Source organism: Neolamprologus brichardi, chromosome 4, assembly GCF_056152115.1.
Source record: "Neolamprologus brichardi isolate AB-2024 chromosome 4, ASM5615211v1, whole genome shotgun sequence".
NCBI classification, from domain to species: domain Eukaryota; kingdom Metazoa; phylum Chordata; class Actinopteri; order Cichliformes; family Cichlidae; genus Neolamprologus; species Neolamprologus brichardi.
Window position 1 is genome coordinate 17390167 of NC_142107.1, and position 21922 is coordinate 17412088.

Here is a 21922-nt window from a genome sequence, read left to right on the forward strand (position 1 = left end):
GAACGTGGCATGGTTGGTCTGAGAATCTTAGACACTGCTGACCTACTGGAATTTTCCCTCACAACCATATTTTGGGGTTTACTGAGAATGATCAGAAAAGAGTTGCTGCAGTTCTCTGGGTGAAATGTCTCATTAATGTCAGAGGAGAATGACCAGGGTGCAATAAGCAAGATATGCAGAAGAGCATCTCTAAATGTTGAACTTTGAAGAAAGATGGGCTACAGAAGAAAATCTTACTGGGTATCTCATCAAAATGAAAAGGTTAGAAAACGTTGCCTGGTCTGGTGGGTCTGAATTTCTGCTGTAACATTCAGATGGTAGGATCAGAATTTGATCTAAACATTAAAACAAATGTTGGTGCTGGTGGTAAAATCGTGTGTGGCATATTTTCTAGGCACAGTTTGGGCTGCTTAACCGTAGAACACTATTGCTATAAATAGTAACACAATCACTACTGCCAGGTGATTTTTACCCATTATATAATAAGACCAACAAAAAGTATGTCATCAAAATATGACAACATGACAAACTAGTGTGGTCTTCTTTTATTTGCAACTGTGCCATGTCTAACAAAATGAAAACAAACGTGTCACGGGGGGACCCTAAAATAATGCTCCAAAACAGTAAAATTAGGAATTCAAGAACAAAAAAATTCCTAAACAAAAAAAATAATGACACTGGAAAGCTGGTCTTTAGTCCACCCATTCCTGGGACATTTGAGACTTCTCTGGTAAAGGCACAGTCTCCTCGACGTGCTAAAATCTGCAGGAGAGAGAAATCATGTAAATGTATTTGCTCAGGTGAAAATCACCCAGCAAAAGTGTTCTAGGGTTAATGCTGAGCATTGTTTAAATGCCACAGCCAACCTGTGTATTGTTGGTGACCATGTCTATCACCTTATGACCACAATGGCAATGAGTCAACTGTACTTTAAATGGCCAACAGGACACGTTTGACATGTGACCAAATGTGACACAAAATGTTTTCATTATCCAAAGACTGCTTTAGAGAAATCAAATTCCCTTGCAGCTCTTTAAAGTCCACAGCTATGATGATCCATCTAAAACGGAATAAAACACAAATGTCAAATTAGGCTGTGACTGGTTTTCTAGTTGTTTCAGAGCTTTTCGGTATTAAATGAAGTACATCTGAATTGCCTTAAGAGCACCTTTGATAAACAGAGAGACAATTAATTGCAAACATTTTATTTAATATGATTTGCACATCAAAACATATCAAAACCAGTTACACAGAAGGAAATACACTACTATGCACATTACATTACAAACAGCCTACAAATCCCTCATGATGAGGACTTCTCATAGAACAGCCTACTGAAACATTCTTGTTAACTGATATGGTCAAACCAAGTCCAACTAATTTAGTAACATTTATTTTCTGCAATTTCCCATCAGTTTACATTGTTCTATTTAAATTCTGAATCCAGCAGATTTTTTTCCATACTGTGCTAAAATTGCAGGCTATGATTTTCTTCTCAAAATAACACAATTGAAAACAGTGATGTTTTTTTCCTCTATTAAACAACCAGCATTTTAACTTTTCATATGTGCATTTCAGTAAATCTCACTTGTGGCTCATGGAAATTTCAAGTGCCATTTCCAGTCTAAAACGCTATACGGACATGGTTTGTCCATGTATAGGAAATCAGGCCGACCAGCAAAAGCCACTATAAAATAACACTTAAAAAAGATATGAGGTTAACTTCCTATCCAAACTTGATGTAAACAAGGTCGCCTATTAAGATTGTAAAAGAGCCTTGAGAATATAATTTTCTCTCTTTTAAAAAAAAAAAAAAAAAGTCAGTTTGAAGGTCAACCAGATAGAATACAAGAGTGGTAAGACATAAAGAGACTATTTTAATTTTTTCTTTAAAAAATAAAACAAAAACAAACAAAAAACTGAATCGCAAACAAACCCGAGGGCTCATTTCAGGCATTTAACATGCACACAAGGTAATTGAGCCATTTTAAAGGGCAAGAAAATGGAAAATAAAATCAGAAATTACTCACAAGCGAAAAAGAAGCATGTTCTGATGTGAGGAAAAAATTCATTAACACAAATGTAACAATGAGCTACTCTGGGCCACATAAGACTACTGTGACAAAATAAACTTTGAATGCGTTCCTGTTAGTCAAGAGAAAAGGAAAACAAAAAATGTTAAACTTTATCCAGATATCATTCACCTTCATTGAAGAACATAATCACTGTCTAAATATGCAACTGCTGTCAAGTGTTTAAATTGTCTAAATGATTCTCTAAATGAATTCGATGGTGCACCATCAAATTAATCCTCTTCCATCAGATCGTGTTAAAGACAGCTGAGTATCAACATGAACATGAGCTACTACTTATTGAAGGGCTGATACATCCAAATACTGCAATGCCTAAATAAGCTTTTATATAAAAGGCTGTTGCACAATATCAGTACTAAAACATGGCTCAGCTCAACCAAGAGGAATGTCACATTTGGTCCTGTGTTAATAGCCCTGTATGTCTAGACCTCGGTGTAGAAAAGATCTGATGGCCTCTGGCTTTCATTTGAAGTCAACAAGTACTTGTACCTTGTAACTGAGTGGTGTGTAAAGTTACAAGACTGCAAAAAGGCTCAATAATGCTGGTATATTTAATGTTTGAATGTGTTTTATGTATGTTATTGTATTATCTATTGCTCAGCCTACGAAGTAAAAGTTTTCTGGATGATCACTTTCAAACTACAGCAAAGAGAGTCTGAAAAGATAGAAAATATGAAATACTTCACAGTGATAAACTGATGCTAATCAGGAGCAGGGGTGCTGGAACCTAAAATCATCTCCCACACACATTCTCATACTTTATCAACATGCATTCAAGCTGTGCACACACAGACACACACACCTTACTGTGGTTTACCAAGCAGGCTAGACAAAAAGTTAGACCCCTGGCTCTCTCCCCGTCTAGAACCTGCACCTTCACCGAAGGGATCCAGCTGGCTTAGTTCAGACTGATCCAGCATCTCAAAGTCTTCTCCATCCAAGTCCGTGTCTAGCTCAGAGCTGGACTGCTTGCGATAGCTTCGGTGGGCCCCGGCCCTGGGGGGACCTTCTCTGCGTTGGGCAGCAGGAGGCCGAGGTTGCAGCGCCCCGGCTATTGCTGCCTGGATCATGTTGCTGGCAATGACTCCAGCCAAGTCTCCAGTGATATTAGAGGCAGGTGGCAGGCTGCTAAGAGAAAGTTCAGCATCTAGATCCTCTTGGTCTGAGTCAAGATGAGATTCCACATCCAGCACTGAAGCCCGGTGACTAGCTAGCCCAGACAGACCCAGGCTAGGCAGTCCAATGCTCGTGTCATCATCATCATCCATCAGAGTGGCATCAGGGTTTATGGAGGGGAAGTCTGGGAGGTCCTGGGCAAAGGATTCTTCAGCATCACTATGCCTGTCAAAATCTAGCCGGAATACAGACAGGGAGAAGATCAGAAGCATGAACTAACCAGGAAATGGAGGTAAAAAATCTGTCTTTTTTGCATACATACCCTCAGAGCCTTCAGTCAGTGGGGTCTGGCCACGTGACAGGTTAAATGTTCCATTGTCAGTATAAGAAACCTCAGCATCAGAATGCTCGGAGTCGGTCAGTGCAAGCTCCTTCGCAACAACAGCATCATCAAACTAGGAGACAAAATGAAATGGTTTAGGTTGTGCTGTGGTGCATTTTTTTAAGATGGCAGTCAAGCTGGTAACTCCGACTCTGACATAAACAGAGAAACATTCTTAGTTTGACTCTCTGCTTGTTTCTCATCCTTTTACCGTCTGCAGGCTTTGCCACAAACACACATTAAGACAAAAATAAACATGCACATTTTGTGACGTTCCTAACCACAACAGGAAATGGTGCTGACGTGCTGCTGTAGCTAACAGTGTGCTGAAAAAGCAATAGGTGCAGTGAATGTTTCATCTTTCGTTTCATTTTATAACCTTGTAACCAACACTGTTGACTAACAACTCATGTTCACTTAAAAAAAAAAAAAAAAAAAAAAAAAAAAAAAACCTGGACAGACTTTAAATTTTAATTTATAGAATTGTAAAGACTAACATTCTTTCACAAATTCACATTACTCATTATGAACACTTTAAATATAAAAGTTTACTTCTGCTTTAGGAAGCATTTTGTGTATGTTGACATAATTACTAGATCACAATATGAACAAAAACAAAAACTATATTTGAAGACAAATTTCAGGTATGATGTCCCCGACTTTAAACAATAGAAAGGCAGACACAGTGAGTAACAGTTTGATTAAAATATTAAGAGCTTTAGAAGAGAAACAGCAACAGCCTTACTGTTGGGCAAAAAGCGGCCAACTCCTCCTCACTGTCACTGGCTTCACCCGAGGCTGCACCATGTAGAGGTCTTCGTAGGACTGCAGAGTGGAGTGACCAAGACAACAAATAATTACTGAGTCCAGCTTATTTTAACTGTAGTAGTTAAATACACAGTGTGCAGGACAACCAGTTTTAGAAATGCTATAATGGTTTGTAAAATTAGAACTGATTAACAGATTAATCAACAAACAAAGAAAAAAAAAAAACCACTTTACTATCTCTACTCTGATATTTGCACTTTGGTCTCATTTACTGGAGTGGAAATTGTCTTAACAACAGTTTCATCTCAAAAGAATAAATTTACATAAAATCCAGCTGATTTGTTAGCTGCCAATTCTAGTAAAAATATACACAATACAATTTGGTTTACAACTTACACTGGTTGTCAATGGGCTTTGACATCATGTATCCACGAATGCTGAAGTCCAGCCGCTGCAGGACTGGCTCCAGCTTGATGCCAAGATGCTGGAAAACCTTGTGATAGGCTGCCAGAGGAGTCAGGAGAGTAGCTAACACTAGAGGAGGGGCATAGAGAATACTAGTTAAGATAGAGAAGAGGGACATTTCTATTAAAGTGCAGTATTTCACTACAGAAAGATAGCCTGTTGACTTTTTTTTGTGATAAAGAAAAACTGAGGGACAGGGAACAGAGGATTAATATGTAGAGTACAAGCTGATATTTGTATTGTTTCAGACGTCAGACGTCCTCCTTGCCCAGCTTTGCAGCCTACTGGTTGAAGGTTAGGAGATTAGCTTGGTCTCTGTCTGACCTCCTTAGCTTTCTGCCTGGCTCTTTCACTCCTGCCTGGTCTGCCTCATCCACATTTTAATCACCTCACAGATCAGTCCCCAGTACTGAGCCCCCACAGATCTGGTTTCCCCACCCATGCACTTTTAATTAGACTAGTCAGGCAGAGTTTCTTTGCCAACATAGTTCTGTGAAGAGGCGTGGGTTTTTAATTAGAACTGGATAAACTGCTCGGACTCACAAGCAGAGTAGGAGAGCACTAATCCAGGAATGTAGCGTCCAATGATAGCCAAACAGCTGAAAACTCCACAGGTCAGGATGCAAAACTGTCACAGAAGAGCCGGAAAAACAAAAACAAAGAAACAAAAAACAAGCAAACAAACAAAAAACACACACACAAACAGAAAATAGTCAACAACACCATATCGTGTTGCCCATGGTGCACTTATCCACAGCTACAGTCACACTAGGGAAAACAGGAGACCGTATCACGACTAAAAGTATTCCAACCCCGTGCAATGAACATGTGGAATCTCTTCGAAATGGTAACTTTAAAGATGGCGAGCAGGACAATGACAAATCACAGTCAGTTGCAGTCTTTAAAGTGACAATGATAAAACGGCAATAACTGTGATTTAACTGGACAAAGATCAGTAACTCTGATGTTATACAGGAATATAACAAGAAAACAACCAGCTGACTAGAACGATCTATTGCAAAGATAATCGTCACATATAAGTTGTGTCCATCGTTACAGACCGACTCCAACTGTTTGTGTTTACAAATTAGGCATCAATTTTCTTCAAGCCTCTGCCAATCTGTCTGAGCGACTCCAATAAGTCCAACTTGGACTGTGACTGGGTGTTGCCTCCCAACAGGTCGCCTTGTGATCAAAAAATGGTCTCCCAGAGGTTGATGGTTGAATGTTCAAAGGTTGCATGCTCAACCACAAGTTGCTCGCCCAATGTGAAAAAATTCTGCGCAATCATTGGTCAACCGCCTATTTTTCCTCTAGTGTGACAGAGTTAATAAACCAGTGAAGGAAAATAAAATTAGAAAAGGATAATAGGTAAATCAAACAGGGATAACTTAAAAATCATACAATAGGTGTTGTGATACAGAATGAAGTCATTGTATTATTGTGTGTAGCTCTCACTGTGCCAGGATTTTGACGCTTGTACTGCACAATACTGGATTTGAGAACCACTCCACTGACCCAGGCCTCAGCAATATGGTGGCACAATTCAGGCACACTGAGGGTGCCAGGATGCACCAGACCCCAGCTAGACAGGGACACAATCATTTAACTCCTTACTCCTTAATCAACTCCTTATCATTCAACTAATGCTGCAATATGAGAATAAAAAAAAATAATAAAAAAAACAAACAACTGTGGCTACAAACCTCTCATTTTCTGATTCATCCACCTTTCTGACTGTAAAGGGAGAGAACATTCATTACTTTAAGAGACATTAAATATCACTGTGTAACATTATGTATACATTATTTAGACATTTGCTTGGCTTTCATCTACAGTGTCTTCGGGATTTTAAAAACCACTGCCAAAGATGAACAGTTTCATGACTAATACAGATCCCTTTCAAAGTCCAGAGGGCAAGGCTGCTGACTCATGTCATATTTATTCTAGGAACAAATGTACATTTGCTACAGCCACAGTACATTAGGGATTGAATTGGCTGCATTTTGCACAATCTACGACATTCCAGAAGCGGAAAAAAAGGAAAATGCAGAACATGATGTATTCTCTTAAATATACAAATATACATTGAGACAAAATTTAGCACCTCTAATCTCTGGCCAGATCTTATTTCTCCAGGTATCTAGACAGACGAGTACAACCATGCCAGATGCCAACAGGAATATCAGGCGCAGTGAGGTCAGAGCGAAGAACCTGGCAGGGGATAAACCACAGAAAACACATGAACACAGTGCATCTATTTCTTGCTTTCACAGGCATAAACAATCACAGAGCAATGCAATAAAAAAGTTAATGCAAAATTAATTAAACCGCAAGACAGTCTGAGCAAATTCCATTTATTATTGTCAAAGTAAGAATAAGAAAGAAAGCCCACCCTCTGGTGTCTTACACAAATTTATTTTAAACAAGAAGGTTGGCAGTAAGTAGAGTATTTGATCGTATTTGTTTTGTTTTGTTTTTTTATTTTTAACGCCACACACTACTGTAATACCAAATATATCAATAAACATTTAGATGATATTAATCCAACAGACTAACAGATGTTCATATTGTAAAAAATGTGGTCTAACTATACATAAGGTTTCACGGTTTTTTCCATCTTCCTGTCTTGCACACAACCCTAACTAAATCCCAACTGCTGCTCCATTTTCAGATCACAAGACTCCAAAATGTAATGGGAACAACAATGCTGCAGGATTCTGCCAATCACCGGTTAGAGATTAACCTAACAAAGAATTTGCTGGCAGAACAAGGGGTGTCAGTATTTGGGTTAATGCTGTAATTAGAAGTGACAGTAACGAAAGCAATGTGAAAATGTTTATGGAAAGTTGGGTCACTGAAAAATGAAAAAACAACAAGTGCTCAGCACTGAAAATGCAGCTCGTGGTTTCACGAGTTTATCATTCGCCACCTGTATGCTGAAAATCAGGACAACCCTGTCCTACTGTGAGAGTGGCTGCCCTCATTAATGTCTAACTTTCAGTCACTTTGGGGTTACGGCTGCATCACTCTGGGCTGAAAATGGCCTGCACCATTATGTGTGTGCAGAAGCAAAGATAAAGCAGATGCAGTGCAAACGTTCTGAAACGCTTGGTGGTCTAATCAAATTCAGGCTGAACGCCAGAACTCTGCAAACATGCCCACCAGTCAGGCTTTCTTTCCATGCGTCAGGTCAATGATCCTTCCTGTACATCTAGCAATACCCAGGTCAACTAAGTAAGCCAAAATTTGGCCCAGTGAAACACTCAAACATACTTACATATTCATATAGTGAAACAACTTCCCCTCTCATCCCCATGACACTAACTGTAGATTTGACCTTTACAGGCTCACTGGTAAAATTGGTAGAGATAATCCACAGCATTACACAGATTTCAAGATTAAAAGCAACAGTTAGGAGCATTAAAGTTGAGTGAAAAGTCCCTGCAGAGTGTGCATAAAAATAGTACCGCCACTCAGCCAGCTGCTTTATCTTGAACTGACAGGCAAAATATTTGCATTTGTATAAGAACCACCTGCTTCCAGTCACGCTGTCTTGCCTCTTGGTGTTGTCTGCATGTTGGCAACTGTGACACAGAGACACTGAGGAAACATGACTCACAAACTAACACAAGCTAAAACTTACCAGAACACAACGTTGATCACAATGTAGAGAAGGACACAATGAAAGGGTTTTTCCCAGACCAGGACAGACTGCAGGTAGGTCAGGACAGGCTCATAGGGCCCCAGCCTGGACTGGAGAGCAGCTTTGACAGCTCGTACTTGGCCATCTCTTTCGCTAGAGCATGAACGACTTCGAAGGCAGATATCAGCGCTCTGATTAGCAGAGCAATCCCCCACGTCTGCCCCTTGCATTGTTCCAGTGTGAGTCATCTCAGCGTCCTACTCCTGACAAAGTAAGCCTGTAAAATAAAGACTTAAGCTAAGTGGAACCATGTAAACAGCTTCATAAGGAGCGCCACAGCGCCGCTCCACTAACATTTATGCTAACGGATTTTTAAGCTAAAAGCAAATGACGCCAGCCAAACCACTTTATTATGGTCTAACAACACACATTTGACTATATTAAAATAAAATATTTTATCAAAGCAAATGGATAAACGTTTCAAAAGCAGCTAACACTTACTATTTTGTCATTTTTTTTGCAGAAATGCGGCGCTCGATTCGGAGAACTTACAATATGGCGTCACCTGTTTTTCTGAGCCGTCAGCGGCCCAATCACAATACACTTTGGCCCTGCGTCATGAGGCATTCAGGTGCAGTAGGAACATCTTTGCTTATTTTGAGGCACTTCGTCGGCAAAGTTGAAAATGAAAGCGCTATTGCGACTGTAATTTTCCACACCAAAAACCTAACCCATTTTCGATTAAGCTGTCCACAACCACCCACTTCTTCCCTCTTTATTCATCATGATTTTAAGCCTATTAAAAATATCATCTCGTACAATTCATTACTTACAACCTATTAATGAAAATGGCTTGTTATGAAAAGAACTTTACTTCCCTGTCTAAATTATCTAAATTTAACTGTATACCTGTTTATTTAGCAACTGTAATTTATCTCATAGACAGTGGGCTTACAGTTGAGCATTTTAAAACGTGTCTACACTGTCCCCTTGTGGTCACATTCTATAATGACATTGATGAATACAAACAAGGGGAACATTATTATTACAGATGGAAGCTGTACTAAAGAGTGTGCTGAGTACATTGAAGAGCTGATGAATAACGAAAATAACAGAGGTGGAGAGATGGAGGACAGTTACTGAATCAGGAAGGGCAGAGGATTAGTAAGGAGGAAGTAGCTATGAAGAGAATGAAGGGGATGAAGAGTGGAGAGGCAGTTGGCCAAGATTACATAAGTGTGGAGGTATGGAGATGTCTATGAGAGTGGAATTTTTTAACCAGATTGTTTAACACAATCTTGGAGAGTGGGATAAAACCTGAGGAATGGAGAAGATGTGTGTTGGTATACATTTTCAAGAACAAGGGATAATATTCAAAGTTCTACTTAGGCGAAAAGCTGATAAGCCATACAATGAAGCTATGGGAAAGAGAAATTGAATAAAGGTGATGATCAGGAAGCTGCAGTCTGGCTTCAAAATGAGAAAGAACAATACAGATGTGATGTTTGCTTTCAGAGTCTTGATTGAGAAGTATATAGACGGTCAGAAAGAGTTGCATTGTGTAGACCAGGCAACAAAGCAAGCTGGGGTGTGCAGTAAGAGTGTCTCTGAGCCTTGCTTGCATTGGTGATGGACAGGTTGACAGATGATGTAAGGCATATTTTGCGGTTCCTTACAGCACTACACACTCCGACACGAACGGTGGCAGCACACGTTTAGAGTCGCCTTGCGACTCTAAAACCGACAGTAGAAGAAGTCTGCTTGAAGCGTCACCACAGGACCAAGCGGGAAGGAGCGGGCAGAGGTGAAGCGGTGTGAAAGCAGTGGCTATTTTCTTCTATTATTTAGCTAGCAGGCAGACTACAAGAGCTAGCTAAATAGGGGGCGACTGAAGACGGAACATGCCGCGGGAAATCATAACGCTTCAGCTCGGACAGTGCGGAAACCAAAGTACGTGCAAAGACGTTGATAGCGTTGAAACCGCTACAGCTTTTTTTATTGTTAGCTGTGCGAGATGTCATCAGATTGTCATGTATTCTGCTGTGTAACGACAGTAGCTAACTGCTAATTATAAGTCGAGCTAACTTTAAATATAACAGAAACAACGGCCTTGTATCCTAGCTTACCAATTGACTAATAGTGTCTATAAACATAATGTTATTGTGTGCATATTGTGTGATTACCATCAGGTGCCTTTATGATATGCATTTTATGGTAACGGGCATCCGTGCATTTAGAGTAAAGTTGTACCAGTTTGAATAGTCAAAATGAACATGTTTTGTTTACTTGTGCCCCCTCCCTGTTACTCAGTCGGATTTGAGTTTTGGAAGCAGCTGTGTGCTGAGCATGGCATCAGTCCAGAGGGGATTGTTGAGGAGTTTGCTACAGAAGGGACCGACAGAAAGGATGTATTCTTCTATCAGGTAAGTGGAGCAGAAGTATTCTGCTTCATAGCACATAGTCTCTCTTGCTATGTGTTACAATCAGCCTACGTTTTCTGCACCGCAGAGTGTACAACGTCTCCAGTGTGATGATGCTTCTATGCAGCTGAAGTGCAATCATATCATTTGCGACTAGGTGGCATGCTTGTATCGTAAACTGTAAGAACCAAGCTCCTGCAGGGAGACGACAAGCTCAACACTGCAGTGTTTTCATCTAACCGCTTGTTTTTGATTAAAACCCCAAAGGCTGACGATGAGCACTACATCCCGCGTGCAGTTCTCCTCGACTTAGAGCCCCGTGTGATCCACTCTATCCTTAACTCCCCATATGCAAACCTGTACAACCCAGAGAACATCTACCTGTCTGAGCATGGTGGAGGTGCCGGGAACAACTGGGCTAGTGGCTATGCACAGGTGATCACCTGATATAATCTACTTTTTTTTACCCATACCCCATTAATCTCAATAAAAAATTTAATAACACATCTAAAATCTGCTCTGGATTCTCTACCTCTAGGGAAAAAAAATTCAAGAAGACATCTTCGACATTATTGACAGAGAGGCAGATGGCAGCGACAGCTTGGAGGCAAGTTTATCTTTTATCACATACTGACTATCCCAGAGGGCTGGGACAATTGAGGCTGTGGCAGTGTGGAATTTTAAAAATTGATTTAAGAGTAAACTGATATGGATGTGTGTAGAAATATTACATTTTTAAGAGCAGCTTGAAACTGTAGCCTAAACCTTAGTCATGCATTTGTCACAACCCGGCTCATAGGAAGTGACAATCAAGAGGGAGACCACACACAGGATTTTAAAGGCTATACGACATATTTAATGAAATTAGATAAAGCAACTTAAAGACGATTTAAATGACATAACAGCCATCACTGAACTTCCATGACGGGTGCCAGACAGAGAGAGCCAGAGCCCAACAGCCAGCCTCTCTGGTTCAGTCAAGGTGTCTTTTATATACACTGGGACTGGCCTCTCAGGTGTGCTGCATCAATAATTGGGTCAGCTCCACCCACCTGCAAGAAACAGGTAAAAGAAAAAGCAAAACACAAGGCCAGCCCACTGGCCGTCACACTTCCCCCCATAGAACAGGGTCTCACCCTGAATTGGCAAACACATTTACATTATGAATTTACAACTAGAAGAACATGCACATATTAAATCCATAACATATATACACACATATGCAACCTCACTTTCAACACCTTTTGTATGCTCAAAAGTCATCTTCAGCTCAACTCCAACCTCAGCAACCTTGGTACCTAGGAGCAATTTAAGAGGAAGGAAAACGATACTGGAGAGGACATACTTTAAAGTATATAAAGAGTGAAGCTGCTGGTTACAAAGGGGCACGGGACAAAGCATCTGCCAAGACATTATCTTTGCCCTTAATGTGCTGGATATCCAAATTGTAAGGCTGCAAAAAGAGGGCCCACCGCATGAGCCTCTGATTTGGGTTCTGCAATGAGTTCAAGAAAGTGAGGGGGTTATGGTCAGAAAATACCTCAATTGGCCGAGCAGAATCTAAATATACCCTAAAATGCTGCAAGGCCAAGACTAATGCCAAAGCTTCCTTTTCAATGACCGAATAATTCAGCTGATGGGAGTTGAACTTCTTGGAATAGAAACTAACTGGATGTTCAGTACTTTGCTTATCAGCTTGGACTAGAACAGCACCTGCACCAATGTGGCTTGCGTCCACATACAGCTTGAAGGGCTGATCCAGACGAGGTGCTAAAAGCACAGGTTCAGAGCACAGTAAAGCTTTTACATCCCAAAAAGCTTGCTGGCATGCTGCAGACCAAATAAACTTTACTTTGGCCTTCAACAAATCAGTCAAAGGAGCAACCACTGTTGAGAAGTTTCGACAAAAACAGCGATAATAACCGACCAGACCCAAAAACCTCATGAGTTCTTTTTTGGTTACTGGAACAGGGAACTCTTTGATGGCCAACACCTTTGCATCAACTGGCCTCACATAACCTTGGCCCACAACCTTACCAAGATAGGTCACAGTTGCTTTTGCAAATCCACATTTTGCCAGGTTGATAGTCAGATTTCCCCAAACTAGTCGTTCAAATAGAGTGCGAATACGATCCAGATGATCCTCCCAAGTGCTACTATATACCACCACGTCATCTAGGTAAACAGCACAGCCTTTCAGCCCATTAACAACCATATTCATGAGTCGCTGAAATGTAGCTGGAGCGTTGCGTAAACCAAAACCCATGACGGTATATGAATAAAGACCAGATGGTGTGATGAAAGCAGATATTTCCTGAGCTCTGGGAGTCAGTGGCACCTGCCAATATCCCTTCAACAGATCAAACTTGCTCACATATTCTGCTGCACCAACTTGGTCAATACAGTCGTCAATACGAGGCAAGGGGTAGGAATCGGGTTTGGTCACTGCATTTACTTTACGAAAATCTGTGCAACAACGTGGTGATTTATCAACTTTTTCAACCAACAAACATGGGGAAGCCCAGCTTGACGACGACGGCACTGCAATGTTGTTTTCCAACATGTACTGAACTTCCTTATCAATTATCTTCCTCTTTTCCTCAGAGACCCTGTAGAACCTCTGCCGGATTGGTTTTGCATCACCCACATCAATATCATGCTCTATCAAAGTTGTTTTAGAAGGTGTGTCTCTAAACAAGGTTGGATACCTTTTAATTAATGCAGACAGTTCTGCACATTTGTCAGCAGGCAAATGGCCCAACAGCACATCCAAGCTCTGAAGATTTTCCGAATTCTTCAGACGACCAAGCAATAAAGGATCATCAGGTGCTGCCACATCCGCCCCCCCACAATCTGACTGCGCCATTGTACAAGCAGTCAACCCTGGACTCGACGTGGAAGGAGAAATGAGAGAGCCTGACAGACCGACGGATAGAGGACGAACATGATAGGGTTTCAACAAATTGACATGGCAAAGTCGATTTCTTTTCCGGCGATTTGGGGTAGCAATCAGATAATTCTGTTCAGACAGTGTCTGTACCACGGTGTACGGCCCAGCAAACCGTGCCTGGAACGGTGACCCCGCAATCGGCAATAAAGCCAAAACCTGGTCACCCGCACTAAACCGCTGCTCTTCAGAACGCTGGTCATACAAATATTTCATCTTGACCTGAGCCTTTTCAAGGTTCTGTTTTGCCAACTGACCTGCCACATACAGTCTGTGCCGAAAACCATTAACATAATCTATCAAGTTCACTGGTGGTTCACCTGACAACCACTTATCGCACAGCACTGTCAACGGTCCCCGAACTTTGAGGCCAAAGACCAAGTCATTTGGGCTAAACCCAGTACTCTCCTGGCACACTTCCCGCGCCGCCAACAGAAGCCACGGTAAACCTTCCTCCCAGTCACTCCTCATTTCGGTGCAATAGGCACGTAACAAGGACTTCAGCGGTTGATGGAAGCGCTCTAAAGCACCTTGGCTCCGTGGATGATAAGGAGAGGCTTTATTATGCACAATATTCAACAGCTTAAGAACTTGTGCAAAGAGATTTGACGAAAAGTTTGATCCCTGGTCACTCTGAATAATCTTCGGTATGCCAAGCTCTCTTTCATCAAATTTCGGCACCAAGCGCAAATTACGCACAATATCAAAAGTTTCAAGTCCTTGTGGAGGAGACTCTTTAGCCTCAACACCACCTGATAACTTGCCCGCCTTGATTAGGTCTAGCCGATACTGCTCTAGCTCCAACTTTTCCTTTTCTAAAGAATGCCTTACACGTTCTTTCTCAATGTTCAGCTTGTCTCTTTCCACTTGTAATAGTAACAACTCCCTTTGCTGCTCAAAAGACAAAGCAACGGCAGTTGAGACCACGGACTGATCAACCTCAGCCACTAAGGTCTGCATTCTACCTGGCAACACGCCTCTCTTTGCTAATGCAGCCTTCAACACTCCTTTAATCTCATCTTTCAACCGCCGTTTATCTCCAACATCAACATCATAATGTTCAGCAAGTTTTAAAAGTTGTTCCCTAGTACAACTATTCAAGAAGTCTTCCGAAGGAGACTGAACAAAAGCATCAACTGTAGCCATAATAGCAAAGTATTGATTCTCGACATGCAATTGAAAACAGCACTGTCCCACTAACTGCCTAACCAAAATCTATTTAACTAAAACCTAGTCTTCATGCAGTTACTTACGGTGGGTATTTATGCACTAAAAACCGCCAGAAAGAGAAAGGCAACTGCACAAACAGCGACCCCCTCAAACCTGGGGACGTGCTCCCGAGACCACTGCTCTAACCGTGTTCACCGCAACAGAAATTCCAGTGAATGATTCTCAAGAGAGAAACACTCCTTCAACCCAACCGGGAAAGCACTGATTTTCACTCATGCACATTCAATACTCAACACAGCGCATGCTGTAGCTCACACAAGACAGCAGACCAACAGTAGCTCCAGTAAACAACAGTGTTAACATGACTGCCCCCACTTAATCTGCCTAACCAAATGGCCTCCCAAACACAATACACAGCACACCCAGAATATCAAAGCACCACCAATAACCAAACTGATCAGCAATCAACTCAACAATTGCCTACAAGGCAAGCCCTAGCCAAGACACAACTAGACAAGCAGCTGCAAACAGACCAGCTCTCAATCAAATGTTAGAAAGCTCACCCAAACCAGGAAAATTGCACAGACGATCCCGGACGAGCCCCCATTTGTCACAACCCGGCTCATAGGAAGTGACAATCAAGAGGGAGACCACACACAGGATTTTAAAGGCTATACGACATATTTAATGAAATTAGATAAAGCAACTTAAAGACGATTTAAATGACATAACAGCCATCACTGAACTTCCATGACGGGTGCCAGACAGAGAGAGCCAGAGCCCAACAGCCAGCCTCTCTGGTTCAGTCAAGGTGTCTTTTATATACACTGGGACTGGCCTCTCAGGTGTGCTGCATCAATAATTGGGTCAGCTCCACCCACCTGCAAGAAACAGGTAAAAGAAAAAGCAAAACACAAGGCCAGCCCACTGGCCGTCACAATTAAAGTGTCAGGTATTTGTTGTTAATGTGAGGGGATTACTTTTGAACTTGTTGAAATTACAGGGATTTTCTGTCTGATATGGATATACTTACACCTTGTAGCTTGTTTTGTGTTTCTTTGTAGTTTTGTGGTCATGCTGCAGCTCCATTTGTCTCTTTGTGATCTGGTTAACTGGTAATGTCTGTCATCATTTTGTGTCGCTCTGTGGTCATTTTGTGTCTCTTTGTAGTGGAGCAGTTGGTGTCTCAGTGTCTCTTTGCGATCATTTTGTCTTTCTTTGTGGTCACGTGGGCAGTTTTGGTGTCTCTGGGGTTGATTTGTGTTTCTTTTCAGTGACTTTTTGGAGGTGAAGCTCAGTCTAGACTGAGTAAACCCATTCGTTGTCTGAATACTGTTATGGAGTGGTGGATTTTACTCAGGCATGATTTCTCTCAGTCTTTAAGGCTTGCGTTTTGTTTTTGTTGTGGTAAAATGCTTGTAGAAATGAATGACTTGATAGAAACGGCATGCTAAAATGGTGCCAGAGCCTGTCATCTTAAAACCAGCACAGCCCTGGCCATGCCTCACTATTATTCTTAGCGTCCTTTTTTTTGGGTGAACTTTCTTCAGCTGCCAGCCTCCCATAAAATAACAGTCGCATTTCCTTTCGAAGGTCTGCAATTTCTGTAACTCATTCACATTATGACCCCACATTATTATTTAGTGTGTGCACTCGTGTGTGCATTGGATAGGAAGGTGGGCCGAGCTGCTGTGGGCATGTGTATGTTGGCAGGGTGTGGCGTGCGGTATGTCTGGTGATAATAGCCGGGCGAGTGAAGAAGGCAGGTATTACTGGGCTGTCTTGGGGGGGTGAGGGAGCCTATTTGTGAGGTGGGGCTGCGTTCCCATTTATATAACTGCAGAGGAAAAGAGGCATTTGCACACCCACAGGCACATTTAACGTTCTGCTTCAGAAGAGTTCACAGTAAGGTTCGCACATGTGTGGCGCACGCTGTAGCTTGAAATTGAAGGTATTGAGTGATCCTTTGTCTTTGCAGGGATTTGTCCTGTGTCACTCGATTGCTGGGGGGACAGGCTCGGGGCTTGGATCCTATCTCCTGGAGAGGCTCAATGACCGGTCCGCATGCACATACTCGACTTGATCCCTTGTATTTCTTTTTCTTGCAGTATAGTACAAGCAAATAATATATAATTTCTGTCCCACAGGTACCCAAAGAAGCTGGTACAGACTTACTCAGTCTTCCCAAACCAGGATGAGATGAGTGATGTGGTTGTTCAGCCATACAACTCACTGCTGACGTTGAAGAGACTCACTCAGAATGCAGACTGCGTGGTGAGCAGCAGCATTTAAAAAAAACAACCCTAATTAATCCCATTGCTTTCTTGGCATCATTACACACCCATGACATAAATAATCTCACAAGATGGCATAGGGATATAGCAATCAGCATTTTTGGAAACCCTATAACCATGCCATGCAAAATAAAGTTAAAATAAACCAAATTGTTCAGCTATTCCACTGAGCTTAAATGGGAAAATAAAATTTAACATGTTGAGATGAGATGTCTTAACATGTGTTTACTGGCCACTTTATTGGGTACAGCTGTTTAGTTTCCTGTTTATGCAGACATCTAAAAATCCAATCACATGGCAACAACCCAAGCATGTTGTGCATCTAGACATGGTTAACATGACTTGATGAAGTTCAAACTGGGAGTTAGAATGGGGAAGAAAGGTGATTTTGAATGCGGCATGGTTGTTGGTTCCAAATGGTCTGATCTGAGTATTTCAGAAACTGCTGACCTACTGGGTTTTTTTCCCCACACAACGCTGTCTAGGGTTTACAGAGAATGCCCCCCCCCCCCCAAAAAAAAAAGAAAAAAAGAAAAAAAAGAAAAGGAAAATATCCAGTGAGTGTCAGTTCTCCGAAAATGCCTTGTCAGCAGTCAGAGGAAGAATGGCTAGGCCAATCCTGAGGCAGTTATCAGACACTATCATGTCAATATGGACCAAAATCTCTGAGGAGTGTGTCCAGCACCTTGTTGAATCTGTGTTATGAAGAACTAAGGTGTTTCTGAAGGCCAAAGGGAGTCTAACACGGTATACCTAATAAAGTGGCCAGTGAGTACTTAAAGTCTGTATACTACTGTAGCTATTTCCTTTTATAAGGAATCCATACTTCACTGAAAAGGTTTCTTTAAAGTCTGTTTTATGTTAATTTTAACTTTTCAATGTGACATTATAACACAGATACAAAAACTGTTAAATATTTCCCCCCCAATTTGACTACTCTGTTGTAATTTGTCTTTTAAAGTGAAATTACGCGACACTTTGCTTTAAGCGCTACAGCTTAATTGCTGACGGTGCCTTTGATGGATGCTTTTTTATGGCATTTTGTTTATATTTTGAATTGCACAATCTTGTTTTATGACGCTACTGACAGGTAGAGACTGTCTAACTCTTATCTTTTCCTTTATTGAAGATCTACTCTTGAGGCTGCTTCACTACTTGTCTAGCAGGCTAATAAAGAAGCAAATTGGAGTGCCAGCCTTGAGCCCCAGCAAATCCTATCTAATATCGAACTTATTAAATCTAAGTCCTGAATTGGTGATTGTATTAGTCTGAGATGCTCTGATAGTCTAATGGTGTTTCCCCTTTAATACCTACTTCCTCCAGGGTCTTGCATAAGGCCCCCATGTTGATTAAATTAGCCGCAGAGCTAATAGAATCTGCCCAAGAATTGGTCCCCCTGTTGAGACTGTACAGTGTGTCTTTTATATTCAACTCCTCTAACAACAGCACACTGTATTGCTTCTTAAGAGGTTCCTTTACTGCATCATTACTGCGATATCCTCTCACCCTTTCTTTAACATTGTAGTAGTGTATTGGCTTTCACTATGCTGTTTTGCTGGAGAGCTTTTCCCTCTCCCTTGTTTTTCCTCTTCATTTGTCTAATCATTGCCCTTTGTATGTGAACTGTGCGTCAGGTGGTTTTGGATAACACCGCTCTAAATCGGATTGCCACCGACAGGCTGCATATCCAGAACCCCTCGTTCTCCCAGATCAATCAGCTGGTGAGTGAGTGATACAACACAGCGTTAGAGCCTCTGCCTCTCTTTTTGGTTGTCAGTCAGCAGGTCTTAGTTATAGGTGTAGTTTGCTTCTTCCTTGTTGTATTTGAACAAAGACAAATGTTGAGACAGACTGCGCAAGACTTGGCGCCCAATGCAGAAATTACAAGATGCACAAACTAGTTTGACAAGTTAGTTGAACTTTAAAATGGATTTCAGATTTCTTGAAAAGAACCACACTTGGCTTCACTTTCCAAACAGTTTAAAGTGCTTGACTTGAGCTACACTTTTTTTAGGGCCAAGTTGCAAAAAGAAAAGAAAAGCTTAGGGTTTGATTTACATTTGGGTGCGTGGTTGTTGTTTTTTTTTAAATATATTTTTATTATTTTGTGGGAAGATGAAAAATTTGTGTTTTCACTAGAGCTGATCAATAATTATAGTAGTTCTATCAATAAAGTATCTGTCTTTTAAACACAGTTATTGAGCATATAGTGCAGAAATAACATTTCAAAGGAGCTTAATTCGTCAACGTCTGCTTTAACATTCATACATGCAGGTTTCCACCATTATGTCTGCAAGCACAACCACTCTGCGCTACCCAGGCTATATGAACAATGACCTTATTGGCCTGATCGCATCTCTCATCCCCACACCCCGTCTCCACTTCCTTATGACTGGATACACACCTCTCACTACTGACCAGTCGGTGAGTTGCGTCCCTTGTGATGCGTGTGAAATTAGAAAATAATCCCGATGGTGTTGCGTTTGAAATCAATCACCCTGCTGTGTCTCAGGTTGCTAGTGTGAGGAAAACCACAGTGCTGGACGTGATGAGGAGACTCCTACAACCCAAGAATGTGATGGTGTCCACAGGAAGAGAGAGGCAGCCTAGCCACTGCTACATCGCCATCCTCAACATCATCCAGGGGGAGGTCGACCCAACACAGGTACAATTGTACATCTGGTGTCTGAGGTGTTGAACTGATCCAACATAATTATGTTAGGACTGCATTTAAACATATGTGAACTGACTCTAGGTGCATAAAAGCCTCCAAAGGATCCGGGAACGTAAACTTGCCAGCTTTATTCCCTGGGGTCCCGCCAGCATCCAGGTGGCTCTGTCCAGAAAGTCCCCGTACCTGCCCTCAGCTCACCGAGTCAGCGGCCTGATGATGGCCAACCACACAAGTATCTCCTCTGTAAGTGCATATTGGAAAGTTATGTTCAGTTCCAGTGTGTAGCTATGTAGTGGATACCTTAATCTGTCCTTGTTCATAGTTGAGGATATGCAGTGAGCTGCCCAAGCAGCATTTCATGGGGAATTCCAGGAAAAATTAGGTTTAGGATTATCATGCTGCCAAACAAGACATTTCCTCAAAACGAAGTAATCTTTTTACTGGTTTAAAACAAGTTGTAAAACTAAAAGAAGCTATAGCCATGTCATTTCATTATATTACTCAATCTAAGGTGATTTAGAAAGCCTTTACTGGTGGTTATATTGCTGTGCTTTGTTTTCTCATGAATGTGGGTCCCAAATTTAAGCAAGGGGAAATTAGTGTTACACAGAAGTTTCAGTCATGCAATAGACTTCATTTTTCTTTCCCGTAACACCAAGGCAAAGAAACAAAACAGAAAGTGTGACTGTTTTAAAGAAATCTGAAAAAGAACCTGAAACTTTTCTCCCTTTGGGATGTTAGCGTTGATGTCACTTTTTCTTTTTTGCCGTCCCGCAGTTGTTTGAGCGGACATGCAGGCAGTACGACAAACTGCGTAAGCGCGAGGCCTTCCTGGAGCAGTTCCGCAAAGAGGACATATTCAAGGACAACTTTGATGAGCTGGACAACTCGAGGGAAGTTGTCCAACAGCTGGTAGACGAGTACAGCGCAGCAACAAGGCCTGACTATATTTCCTGGGGCACGCAAGAACAGTGAACAGACTTTGTGTTTTATACTTAATTCTCGCTTCTGGACAAAAATAGTTTTCTTTCATACAGATATCACAGAATAGTTATTTGGCTATAACTGCTTTTGTGGATAAAAACTATATTTATTGGCTTGCTTTAACATGTAATAACATAGTGTTTGTGTCTCCAAATTAGAGACTTTCATGACTATTAACCAGAAAAAGTAAATGCATCACATCCTGGAGATTCTGAACCCCCAGTTTATATGAAGTGTTCTCAACCTTAACAGCTCTGTGAAATAAAAGAGCACTAATTATAGAAAATCCTGTACAAAGCATCAACAGCTGTTGTCTCCAAAACATCTGTAAATGTATATACCCGTTTCTGTATTTCTATTGTTTATCTCTTGCAGCAATGTTATTTACAGTTATCCTCAGTCTAAATCAACATTTTGCCTTGTTTTGGTCTATTTTTATACAAAGTACTGTACTTTAGTTTTTGTGCACTTGGTAGAACTGATGGAACTGACAGAAAGCAGTAGCATGCTGGTTAATGTGGTGCGCTGTACCATCTGTATGCTGCTGATACACATTGCTCATTTGTTATCACAGTACATGACCAACAAGAATGTCAAGTTGAAGTTGGATTGGAGCCATAAATGGTGTTGAAATACCTGCCATAAAAACAGCATTGACATTTTAACAGCATTTGTCCTCTAAAGAAAATGAGTTTGTGCAGCTGAACACAGTACAAGGATATATCTAATTTAAACACTTCATCTCTATGCCTGTAAATATTCTTGATTCACTGGCTTCCCCTGTGTTGTCTAAAAGTGAATATACTGATACATTTCGCTTGCCTGTTGGACCTGTTTTAAACTGAATAAAAACATTTTCTATTATTTTAATTCTTACTTGAAATGTCTCAGATGTTATCTGAGGACACGCCTGGTCGGTTGTGAGAATGGAATAGAGCTGTGCTCGTGATGTTTGTTCATTCG

General features: G+C 41.3%; 2 protein-coding genes across 3 annotated transcripts; one reads left to right on the top strand and one right to left on the bottom strand.

The window, feature by feature from the left end:
- Positions 1–1189: 1189 nt before the first annotated feature.
- On the bottom strand, positions 1190–9054 carry retreg3 (reticulophagy regulator family member 3). Its single transcript, XM_006798216.3, has 10 exons — positions 8972–9054; positions 8471–8747; positions 6932–7038; positions 6531–6561; positions 6283–6409; positions 5368–5452; positions 4756–4893; positions 4337–4416; positions 3532–3664; positions 1190–3444 (listed from the first exon to the last, which is right to left on the bottom strand). Exons 2-10 carry the CDS (start codon positions 8716–8718, stop codon positions 2897–2899), a joined length of 1497 nt encoding a protein of 498 aa, XP_006798279.2. The 5' UTR covers positions 8719–8747; positions 8972–9054; the 3' UTR covers positions 1190–2896.
- tubg1 (tubulin, gamma 1) lies at positions 9029–21823 on the top strand. Of its 2 annotated transcripts, none has more exons than XM_035910895.2 (11): positions 9029–9101; positions 10781–10893; positions 11158–11325; positions 11429–11497; positions 16986–17065; positions 17155–17281; positions 18936–19022; positions 19576–19725; positions 19814–19966; positions 20057–20218; positions 20753–21823. In XM_035910895.2, exons 1-11 carry the CDS (start codon positions 9089–9091, stop codon positions 20948–20950), a joined length of 1320 nt encoding a protein of 439 aa, XP_035766788.1. In that variant the 5' UTR covers positions 9029–9088; the 3' UTR covers positions 20951–21823. The 2 variants fall into 2 exon arrangements, with proteins under 2 accessions (XP_035766788.1, XP_006798278.1); XM_006798215.3 differs by lacking the exon at positions 9029–9101 and adding an exon at positions 10229–10420.
- The last annotated feature ends 99 nt before the right edge of the window (positions 21824–21922 follow it).

Excerpts from the sequence above, each read along its gene's own strand:
- tubg1 (XM_006798215.3), top strand. The coding sequence starts at position 10,372 with ATGCCGCGGGAAATCATAACGCTTCAGCTCGGACAGTGCGGAAACCAA. Across the intron at positions 11,326-11,428 it reads GGGCTAGTGGCTATGCACAG|GGAAAAAAAATTCAAGAAGA; the intron begins GTGATCACCTGA and ends CTCTACCTCTAG. Across the intron at positions 19,726-19,813 it reads CTCTCACTACTGACCAGTCG|GTTGCTAGTGTGAGGAAAAC; the intron begins GTGAGTTGCGTC and ends GCTGTGTCTCAG.
- retreg3 (XM_006798216.3), bottom strand. The coding sequence starts at position 8,718 with ATGACTCACACTGGAACAATGCAAGGGGCAGACGTGGGGGATTGCTCT. Across the intron at positions 6,562-6,931 it reads GATCTGGCCAGAGATTAGAG|TCAGAAAGGTGGATGAATCA; the intron begins GTGCTAAATTTT and ends CTCCCTTTACAG. Across the intron at positions 6,410-6,530 it reads GATGAATCAGAAAATGAGAG|CTGGGGTCTGGTGCATCCTG; the intron begins GTTTGTAGCCAC and ends GTCCCTGTCTAG.